Below are 12009 nucleotides of genomic sequence, written 5' to 3'. Positions count from 1 at the left end.
TGACTAAGCAGTGGTTGTTATATTAATCTGCAGAGGAGTAGAAGCAGGGACACTAAAAAGTAATTAGTCTTAATGAAAGATGATGGTGGTTGGGTATAGTGCCTGATAATGTAATGATAGTGTTTTCAGGTCATTTGCTACTGAAAAGTGTGATACAATAAGAATAGATAATTGGCCACTGCATTGAGTAACATGGAGGTCATTCATTATAACCATGAAAGTGGTTTTAGTGAAGTGACTGGGACAAAAGCTTGAGTGGCATATATAAAAGAGAAAATGAGGAATGATAGGGTGAGACCATGGGGATATAAAATTATTAAGTTTTGCTGGTAAATAAAATAGACAAAAAAGCAGCAGATTGGGGGATGTGTGTATTTTTATTTTTTAAGATTAAAGCAATTACACATATTTGTATATTGATGGGAAACAACAAAATGGAAGGGGAATTGATGATGCAAGAAAGAAAAAGAATGCAGAGAGGAATAATATGTTTAAAAGGTGAAAATCAGTAGGACCCAGTGCATAACTGGTAGAGTTGACCTTGGTGGGAATACAGACAGTACATCTATTATAGCAGGATAGAATGTAGTGTGGATCCAAATAATATTAGGTTTACAGATTTGATGGATATCTGCAGTAGCTCTGTTTTTTCAAGAAAATATTACGTGAGATCATAAGCTGAGATAGAATTAGATATTTTAAGAGACAGAACAAGTTGTTTATTAATCATCTTATAGAATGGGGAAAAAAGTTTTTAATAGAGAAATGCAATAGGATTGCCCAAAATGCTGTGCTCACATATAGCATGAGAGCAATTGATATGGTTGTATATGAAAGTACTTGGGTGTAGATACAGAATTTGCAGCTTGTCACATAATTGGAGTTTTACCAGGTAAGTAAATCAGTCATTTGGAATGCTACTTTTAACTGCCTATTCGTCAGCTTAATCAGAAGCCAGACTCCACTGTTAATTTTCTGTGTCACCATAGCTAGATTTGTGATTTCTTTTTGCTCAATTTATTTATGTGTAAAATGAATTATCAATGCTTTATTTGTGAGAGCAAATGCAAAATAAAAATTGGCATGCATTAGGATTTCAATGGAAAAGAAATGTATAGTTTTGGTTTTGCTATCAGACCATCCAGGTTTCACATTCTGGTTTTGTTATTTATTAATTACATGACCATGAACAAAATTACTTAAATTCTGTGAGTCTCAACTTCTTCCATAAAATGGGGATAATAATAATACCTGTATTCAAAAGTTTTATATTAGAAATAATATAAAAGCAACTAGCACAGTATGTAACATGTATCAAATAGTCAATATGCAATGTTATTAACACAATGATCATTACTATTAATAAAGGTAATTAAGCAAAGTATAGATTTAATAAAGTTGTTGATTATTATCACCTTTTCTCATTAGGTATTGCAAATGCTGTTTTTCATGGACAAAGCAGTCAAACATTATTCAGAAGCAATGGGAATATTACCAGAGAACTCACCAATATCACATTTGGTTTCAGAACAAGGGATGCAAATGTAATAATATTGCATGCAGAAAAAGAGCCTGAATTTCTTAATATTAGCATTCAAGATTCCAGATTATTCTTTCAATTGCAAAGTGGCAACAGCTTTTATATGCTAAGTCTGACAAGTTTGCAGTCAGTGAATGACGGCACATGGCACGAAGTGACTCTTTCCATGACAGACCCACTGTCCCAGACCTCCAGGTGGCAAATGGAAGTGGACAACCAAACACCTTTTGTGACCAGCACAATTGCTACTGGAAGCCTCAACTTTTTGAAGGATAATACAGATATTTATGTGGGTGACGGAGCTATTGACAATATAAAGGGCCTGCAAGGGTGTCTAAGTACGATAGAAATCGGAGGCATTTATCTCTCTTACTTTGAAAATGTTCATGGTTTCACTAATAAACCTCAGGAAGAGCAATTTCTCAAAATCTCCACCAATTCAGTGGTCACTGGCTGTTTGCAGTTAAATGTCTGCAACTCCAACCCCTGTTTGCATGGAGGAAACTGTGAAGACATCTATAGCTCTTATCATTGCTCCTGTCCCTTGGGATGGTCAGGGAAACACTGTGAACTCAACATTGATGAATGCTTTTCAAATCCCTGTATCCATGGCAACTGCTCTGACAGAGTTGCAGCCTACCACTGCACATGTGAGCCTGGATACACTGGTGTGAACTGTGAAGTGGATATAGACAACTGCCAGAGTCACCAGTGTGCAAATGGAGCCACCTGCATTAGTGATACTAATGGCTATTCTTGCCTCTGTTTTGGAAATTTTACAGGAAAATTTTGCAGGTGAGCATAAAGTCCATATGAAGCTCGGTCTTTGAAGCTATACTCTGCATCACTGTTCTTGTCAAATTGGAAAGCTCTCTCCTCAAGGTATACATATATATTGTGCTGAACAGGGTGACATTGGTCGCTTCCGTCACAATTTGGTCATGTTAAGACAGGATCTCACTTACCAGGATATTCTACAAGTCAGAAAGGTAGTGTTTAAATCAGACTTTCAGCAAAATATCTTCTCGGTCATCTGTGTGAAAATATGTCTCATGAACTGAAGCCCCAGGATCTGACAGTTTCAAGGCCTCAGGAAACAAATACATTTACAATAAATGCAAAGGCTGAAATGTAGTATTGTTAGGGAAGGCATGACTTCTATTGCTAAAATAATGCCCTGGGCTATTTCAGGCAAGTAAATACTCTAAAATCCCGAAAAGAGTATATTATACAGCTGACCCTTGAACAATGCAGGGGTTAGAGGTGCCGACGTGCAGTTGAAAATCCACATTTAACTTTTAACTCTCCCAAAACGTAACAACTATCAGCCTGGCCGACCAGAAACCTTAACAATAACATAGTCAATTAACACATATTTTGTATGTCATATTCTGTCTTCTTACTATAAAGCAAGCTAGAGAAAATAAAATGTTATTAAGAAAATCGTAGGAAAGAGAAAATAAATTTACTATTCATTAGTGGAAATGGATCATCAAAGATCTTTATCTTGATTGTCTTCGTGTTGATTAGGATGAAGAGGAAGAGAAGGGGTTGGTCTTGCTGTCTCAGTGGTGGCAGAGGTGAAAGAAAAGCCACATATAAGTGAATCCACACCATTCAAACATGTGTTGTTCAAGGGTCAACTGTAATTTCAAACCAGTGGAATTATAATTCTCAGACAAATACAAAATAAACATGTTTTAATTATTTTGTCATTAATTAATGAGGAAACTAGTAAGATATAAAAACTAATTCAAAGGACAATCTAAAGAATATGTATATGTATATATACAAACAAGAATGAGTGAATGAATTTATTAATAAATACAAAACTGTTTAATATCCCATAGGGCAAGAAAACTAGTATTTGAAGTCATCTGCGATAGTGTGCTAATCATTTGTATGGCTCACTATAGATAAATTAATTTGCATTTTGATGAACAAGGTTTTCATATTAATATTGTTTTCTACAACTTACAGAATTGTAATATAGCTTAGCAAAGAAAATATAAGGCAGAGACCACTGCAAAAGTGGATAATCCTAGATGGTCCTTTATATAAACCCAGCAGTGCATTGAAAGAATATGCAGTGATTTTTTTTTGCCCATTTCAAAGTATTTCACATTTTTCTACAACTACAAAAGCAGTATTTTAGTTCTTGTAACCACCTCCATTTCAAGCTATATAAACAGAGATAAGAAAGACTATTTTTCTTCTAAGTCACATTGCTTCAGTATTTCCATGTAAGAAGTTATTATTGTTTTTACAACTTACACCGCTTTAAATTTACTAAATAATTGAGTCATTATGGGGAGGTGAGAGGGTTATTATTAACAAGTAATGCATTCCAGAACTTTGGCAAGAACACCTGGAATGGGTTGGCAGCCTGTAGACATTACACTAATTCAGAGGTGTTACCTTAATTGCATGAATCTCCTAGCAAACATAACATGTAGGCCTACCTATAAGAAGTTGTACATCTCTCCTTAGCAGTTACTGTTCTGAGCCTGAGAAAGCAAGGCACCCTTACAGGTGCTAAATGTTCCCAACAGGTAACCTGCCTGCTTAAAAGCAAGAAGAATTCAGGATCAAATTTAGTACATTTCACTGTGAATTTTGATGAGTAAAATAAACACATAGGCCCTAGTAACTAGTTCTCCAGAATTTTTTTCTGCCTAATTCATCAAAGTCAAGTTCTGAAAGACGAAAGCCCTCAAAACTACCTTCTAATGAGATTCAGGAATTGTTTATTAAAACCAAGATGTATACAAAGCTTCATATTTGCATTGCTAATTGACCTCTTTCAAAGCTGGTTGACATTTTTGGCTCTTTTGAAGAGTCTTTATGATATCTTCTTTTTAAAGTAGAATTGATTAGCTCTTGTGGGAAGAGACATACTTAGCATCATATAAGCTAGTCTATCCACATTAGCTGCAGCACACACAACAGAACAAAATTCAATTCATTTTACACTTCCTGAATATTTATTAGTTATCTGATACCATGCACATACACAGTGAGTCAAAGGTCCAAAGCAACACTATTAAACTCTTTAAACATCAGTCCCTTCACACTACTAGATTTTGTCTTACAGTGAAGTTCTGCTTAGCTTCTAATACTTGTTCCGCCTTTTATAAGGATTCTTTAACATGTAAAGCTTTCTTGCCATACCAGAGAGCCACACTCTGAATTCACATGCAGTTACCATTGTGTGCTATATACAAAGCTCCTGGACAGCATTTGGCTTGCATTCTTCGAAGCTATGAATTATTACATAGGGAGCAGCAAGTCTTGGCAGGGCAACTGGAGTTCAGCTCTGAAAACCAAGAGAAATCACATGAGTGCTTGGGTACTAGAGTGCTGTCCTTGCTTTCCTGGCCTTTATAGAGATGCAATTTTCCTATGGCCTTTATTGATTTATTAGCAAAGCAGCAGCAAATCTAGTTATAGCAAGTTCTTTTCCAACCCAAAATTTATTGCCACCCCATGGCATAGATCTTATCTCACAAGTGAAAACTGTGTAGAAATGGAAGATGTATAGCCATGCTTGTCACAGTACCCTCCAGCAGGAGCTTTTTACTGGAGAAATGATTCTTGTATAACACAGCACAATTAAGCATTTGTAGCTCCTCCAGCCTGAGTGTTTAATTAGCTTGGCATTGACTACATACATGAATTTATCAAAAAAGTTTTCTTGAATGAGATGAACAAGATGAACAGCTGTGGCTGTTGCTTTTATCTCTCTAGACAGAGCAGATTACCCTCAACAGTCTGTGGGAATGAGAAGACAAATCTCACTTGCTACAATGGAGGCAACTGCACAGAGTTCCAGGCTGAATTAAAATGTATGTGCCGGCCAGGTTTTACTGGAGAACGGTGAGTCACATTAGAGCTTTCTGGAAGAGAATTCTGAGCTAAAGAATGATGGGATTACTCAAAGTTCATTTTCTCCTCTAATTTTTTATCTCAGTTCCCATACAAAAATCTATGCTGAAATAGAGGTTCAGACAGAGTGAAACAATAAAAAAGAAGAAAAACCACAGTTTAGATCAAAGGAGAGAACATTTTATTAGACAAAACTTCAAATAGGGAAAAATGTTTTTTAAAAAATGTATAGTGTGCTATTTTTCTTTCTTATAAGTACTTCTGAATTCATGTCTTTTTTTTGTTGCTAACTCTAATACATGATGCAAATATGGTTGCTGTCGAGATAAAATAAATTACAACTAAAGATTGCCTCATAGAATTGCCTACAACCCAAAAGTATATATACCTTATCCATATGATTCTACTTTTCCCAGAGAAACTCTTCAACTCTTCTTCACCTCATATAGGAATTCTTAAAATGGAGTTGGTCAATGGCTTCAGGCAATCTGTGACCTGCTGAAAATACAGAAAAATTAGAATATGTATTTGAGTGGCTAGGGGAAAGTTCAGGGGTAGAAAGAATGCATACTGAATAGCTTTTATCAGCTGCTCAAAGGGATTTATGTCCCCAAAACAGTTATGAAGCAGGGCTCTATAGAATACAGATACTATCTAAGCAGATAATAGTTAACCTTTTGTTTTAGCACTGTGCCATGCACCTTACAAATATCATCTCTAATTCTTATAGCTCTGTAAGGAAGGTTTTATGATTTTTATTTTGCGTACGTGCAAACTGAGGCTGAGAGGTTAAGTGACATATAAAGGGCCTATCCACACCTATGCTGCAGTAAGGTTGAGCTGCCTTCAAAGCCTCTGCTCTTCTGTTTGATGTGCCAGCATAACTGTATGAATAAATCTTTGCTCACCACAATTTTTTTTTTTTTTTAATGAGAAAGGTGTTCTTCCATCTTGTGTATCATCCAGGGTAAGACACAGTGACCTCTGATCAAACTTCCTACATTGAAAAAATTCAATAAACTGAGCTCAGACATATTTGACAAAGATATTTTGACTGACTCAATATTTCCCATAAGCATAGTTAATAAAATAATGGATGTGTGAGTGCTCCCTGGCAAGTGCCCTTTGGATTAATTTGAATTTTCTGTTTTCTAGGTAGCCTCTTTTGCATCACAAAGACACAGGTCTTTTGCCATTTTTACAAAACAGCAGCGAGTCTAGGGTATACCTGAATTTGACCCTTCTAACGTTCATTTTTATTTGCAGCCTGCCTTCTGTGGTTGGTTCTTTGTGGTACAGGCATTCCAAGTCTATATGTGCATGAAAGGAGATAGCCTTGAGTCACATTCTGCTTTCTGTTGCACCGATTTTGGTTCTGCAACTTATTAACTGAGATCGTTCAGCTGTATTCCAATTCCATGTATCTTTCAAAATATTGCAAATATTTTCTTGTCATTAATTTTGAGTAATTCAACTATTGTCAAGTGTGGGTTGCTTCCTGGTTGAACGTCACAGTTTCTGCCGAATGGCACAATGCACAGAACTCATCCAAAACCCTGGATTATTTTTCTCTGCCACTCACACATTGTTTCTATTTACAACAAACATTTCCCTGTCCTCTGATATTTATTAGTTTACAAAATTTGTATTTGACATTTAAATTCAGATATATTTGAAACATAGAAAGAAAAGAAAGCTTAGAGTTTTCCTTCTTTTCCCAGGAGACTTTTCTACTGGAAAAACTTACATGATGCTAGATATTTCTTTTTTTTTTTTTTTTTTTTTTTTTTTTTTTTTTTGAGACAGAGTCTCGCTCTGTTGCCCAGGCTGGAGTGCAGTGGCGCGATCTCGGCTCACTGCAAGCTCCGCCTCCCGGGTTCACACCATTCTCCTGCCTCAGCCTCTCCGAGTAGCTGGGACTACAGGCGCCCGCCACCACGCCCGCCTAATTTTTTTGTATTTTCAGTAGAGACGGGGTTTCACCGTGGTCTTGATCTCCTGACCTCGTGATCCGCCCGCCTCGGCCTCCCAAAGTGCTGGGATTACAAGCGTGAGCCACCGCGCCCAGCCTGGTGCTAGATATTTCTATAACATTGAACCTGTGTTCAGTAGATTCTATGCTTTCAAAGTCCTTAACCATCATTACTTGACTGACTAGATGTTAATGGATTTATTTTTACTTTCCATGCATTAATTGACCTCTAATAAAAATGCCAATGATGCTGATAATACATGTGTATCTATTGTTGACTGTTTAGTTCAACAGAGAAATAGGTGAGAAAGTGATGGAGTAGTTAGAAGTAGATAGAAAATAGTGGGCTATCTCCCATGGCCTAGGGAAATGTGACTTTCATTGCATCCAAGGATACTGAAAAGCTATCCTCAAACTGGCTTCTCTCCTGCCTTGGTTAAACCTCCAGCTTAATAGTGTCATCCTGGAAGGTTTTGAATGATGGATGGTGTGAACACTCTGGCCCACCCAAGACCGAGAATGCTTGGCAGGCTCCTGAGAGTTGTCAAGTTTTGCTCAGATCTAATCAGAGAAGTCTCCCTCCAGCCCAGAAGCATAAGCCAAAAAAGGAAAACAAAATGTCTCAGCTATGCTTGGTATCCAAAGGGATAAGGAGCTGTTTTTCTTGGAAGAAATCTTTGTTTTCCTTTATACCTTGGGCTGGCCTTGCCCCACTACCTCATCCCCTTTCATTTTGAGCCTAGTGATTAGTCTCTGACCCATACGTGCAAGTTTTACATTTTGGAAGGTGAGAGAAAGAATAAGGGAAAATTAAAAATTGTTTACATCAAATTTCAACATTATAAGCTGCACTGTAGAGATCTTGGAGCTAAGATTTTATACAAATTTTCAAAAGTAAAATAGCTGCCTTAGTTGTTGTTCTATCCCAAGGTCTTAGCAGAGTGTTTGTCACATAGTATGTGTTAAATAAATATCCACTGAGTGACTGAATACATGATTGGTGACTTAATCCATGAATATACAGAAAAACAAATTCTTGGTGGAAAATTAGGTTAAAAAAAATGACAATATCCTGGGAAGAAGAAAACTTCAATTGACCTGAGAATTGATGTCACTTGTCTTGGAAAATTTGGCTTTTGAAAGTCATTCTACCTCAACATTTCAGAAATTATGCTTGGCTATTGGAACACAGATTTATTAGCAAGTACAATCTTCTAATAATTGATTTTTGCTTTTGTTAGAAAAAAAGGATTTCCACAGAAAATAATTCAAAATCTCCTCCTCCTCCTCCTTGTTCTCCTTCTTTTTTTTTTTTTTTTTTTTTTTGGTTTCTCTTTGGTGGGCTTTTTCCTTAGCCTGAGGGCTCTGACACATGAGGATCCTGATAGCCTGAATGTAGGTTTGCCCTGCAGACTCCAGATGGCAAAATACAGCCTCTCTCTTTGTGCCCCTAATAAACTGAACATTTATATAAGGTGGCAACCCCACTAATGCTCTTGAGCGTGACACTGGTGTAGGTATGGCCCACTTTTCTCTTGGTTTCTAAATATTTGCATCTATTTTCTCATTCTGATTAATTCCGTGTGTGTATGTATACATATACATATGTGTGCAAATTATTTCCATTAAACCCCAAATGTGTTAAAGAAATTTTAAGAAACATCTCTGACATTGTCAAGTATATGTAAAGTATGTGTGGATGGGTAGATAAGACTGTGCTGTTCCAGACAGACAAGGCAAACTTTTTCTTCCCATTTCACAACCAATGTATTCAACAGGGACCTGGGTTTCTGCTGTTCTGTTTATTTTGAAGGTGTGAAAAGGACATTGATGAGTGTGCCTCTGATCCGTGTGTCAATGGAGGGCGGTGCCAGGACTTATTCAACAAATTCCAGTGCCTCTGTGATGTTGCCTTTGCTGGCGAGCGCTGCGAAGTGGACGTAAGCAGCCTCTCCTTTTATGTCTCTCTCTTATTCTGGCAGAATCTTTTTCAGCTTCTTTCTTACCTCATTTTGCGTATGAATGACGAGCCAGTTGTTGAGTGGGGTGAACAGGAAGATTATTAACATACATTTGAACATTCCCAAATGAAAAAAAAAAGCCATTGAATTTCAAGAAATGCCTTGATTCATTTTAGATCTCTGGGGGAAAAAAAGGGAAATAAAAACCATCTCAATAATTAAAGTAAATTCAAGGCTTATTTTAAGCATATCAGAAGCACTTTGTCTGTATATAAAATATTTTCCTATTCTAACTTTAAATATGAAAAAAGTGTTCTCAATATAACTAGAAATATCTCCTTATTGTGTGTATTTAGTACAAATATATTATCATTCTTAACACTTCTATAAGTGAATGACCACTGCAATTTCTTCCCACTCCGTTTCTGGGTATTTTCACATTGTAAGTTGCCCTCAATCACTATGATTCTATTTTCATTTCTTTTCTTTCATTCTTATCTATTATTTATGACACAAAAATTGAGAATTACAGGCCAGGTGTGGTGGTTCACTCCTATAATCCCAGCACTATGGGAGGCTGAAGTGGGCAGAACACCTGAGGTCAGGAGTTTGAGACCAGCCTAGCCAACATGGTGAAACCCTGTCTCTACTAAAAATACAAAAATTAACCGGGAGTGTTGGCACATGCCTGTAATCGCAGCTACTCAGGAGGGTGAAGCAAGAGAGTTGCTTGAACCCAGGAGGCGGACGTTGCAATGAGCCAAGATTGTGCCACTGCACTCCAGCCTGGGCGACAGAGTGAGATTCTGTCTAAAAAAAAAAATGAGAATTACTGATTAAAATTACTGATTATATTCATCTATGTTTTTACATGAAGCTATTCAAATGAATTGTTACCTTTTCTCTGATATATGATTAAATATATAAAGAGAAATCAGGAATTTACATCGAGTCCCTAAAATTGTAGAAAAACAATTATCTAGTATCAGTACTCAAATTATACCTCACTGGTATAATTTCTGATTCCATAAAACTGTCTCTCTAGCAAAGTTACAAATAATGCTTTCTCTATTTCCTTTCCTGCAATACTTTCCTTTTTCCTAACAAATAGAACAATTTTTTTGTTAATTGTTTCTAAATTTATGAGCTCCTTGACTTTTCTATCAAATGGACTAATTTCAGTTGCTTTTCAATGAATATTTAATAAAAATAAGCACTGTAGTTTATACATAAATTTAAAAGTATATATTGTAAAACTTGAATTTTCTTAGAAGCATGGTTTTCTAAGATTTGCAAGTAAATTTATTTTCTTAAGTATCTTTCAGAAAAAATATGAAAGCATAGTATACATCATAACCAAAATATATTTGACATTATGATTTTTAAGAATAAATGTATACCTGAAATGATGGATCTATAAAGTAAATTAATAAGATATGCAAAAATTAACATATTCTTTATTATAAAGATTTCAGAGATTATAAAATAATAATTTTAAAAAATTTTCTTAATGTTTTTATTCTTTCCACCAGTATGTTATCATTTATGCTAAATATCTTTGTGTAGATATACCCTTCCAAAGAAGACATTATTTGTGTTCATTTAAAGGAAAAATAGTTTGATCCTATGAATTAATTCAGAAAGCAACTAAAATAACAATGGCCTGCCAAACATCATTTTGTAAATATATGTCTATGACTTTAGGAGCTGTCTTGGTTTGAAAACGTGAGGACAGTTTATCCATTGGATGCCATCTATTTAGTCCCAATTAAGAAAGTTGTTTTTCTGTGAGAATGACTAAGGTAAATTTAAATATACCATTCAAACAAACAAGGACAAAATAATATCCTTGTTATAGAGTACATGTAGCATATAGTATGAAGTAATTACTACAAAAGCAAAGAAAATGTATTCTATCTTGCAATAGTAATAGACAATTTTTATATAGCAAATTCATATCCTTTGGAGTAGTGACAATCATTTCAAACTGGGAGCAACGAATTGTGAAGATTTTCTTTCTTACTCATCCATTTTCTTCACATCCAAGGCTGCATGTGTGATGCTGCTGCTTCGGATGATTTGTACCAAAGTTAAATTTTGTGACAAAAGACATGGGGAAAACCCTCCCATCAATATTTGCATTCACAAGTATTGCAATAAGCATAAAATAGATTATAGCCAAAGACCATACGTATAGTTTTCACATTTACTCCCTTCTAGACATATCTGTACTTATATCCTTACGGGCTGTTCCAAATGTAATATGTTCTCTACCAAATATGGTTAAGAAATATTCACTCACAATTTCTTTCTGTGTACAATTTTGATGCCTCTGTTGTCACTGTAATTGTCACTTGCTTTTCTGTTTTCCAAATGTCTTCTTGTCATGAGGTATCTGACTTTAAAAAATGTTTTCCCTTTTCTTTTTATTCTTCTGTATTTTCCAGCTGCATGTGTGTGACTATGGCTTTTACATATTTGCACAGAAAAATAAAACCTTTGTTTCTGTATCTTCTCTTTCTCATCTTCTAATGGTATTTGTATTTGTTTGCCTTGACTATGTCTTGTATGATAAAATGTCCACCAGCCATGCATACACACACACACACACACACACACACACACCCCACAGAAGTACTAGTACTGATCTT

At 35.7% G+C, this 12009-nt stretch overlaps 1 protein-coding gene across 4 annotated transcripts in view; it reads left to right on the top strand.

Annotated features, from left to right (window-relative positions):
• Positions 1-12009, top strand: part of CRB1 (crumbs cell polarity complex component 1) — a 211901-nt gene that overhangs the window by 166453 nt on the left and 33439 nt on the right. For 3 of the 4 annotated variants that reach the window (XM_032137031.2, XM_032137029.2, XM_032137032.2), the window contains 3 exons: positions 1429-2335; positions 5288-5416; positions 9211-9337. In XM_032137031.2, coding sequence (XP_031992922.1) covers positions 1429-2335; positions 5288-5416; positions 9211-9337 — 1163 coding nt within the window. The remainder of the gene's footprint in view (positions 1-1428; positions 2336-5287; positions 5417-9210; positions 9338-12009) is intronic. The other variant, XM_032137030.2, reaches the window with a different exon arrangement.

Source organism: Hylobates moloch, unplaced genomic scaffold (genome assembly GCF_009828535.3).
Source record: "Hylobates moloch isolate HMO894 unplaced genomic scaffold, HMol_V3 SCAFFOLD_18, whole genome shotgun sequence".
Classification (NCBI taxonomy): domain Eukaryota; kingdom Metazoa; phylum Chordata; class Mammalia; order Primates; family Hylobatidae; genus Hylobates; species Hylobates moloch.
This window is presented reverse-complemented; position numbering and strand designations above follow the sequence as displayed.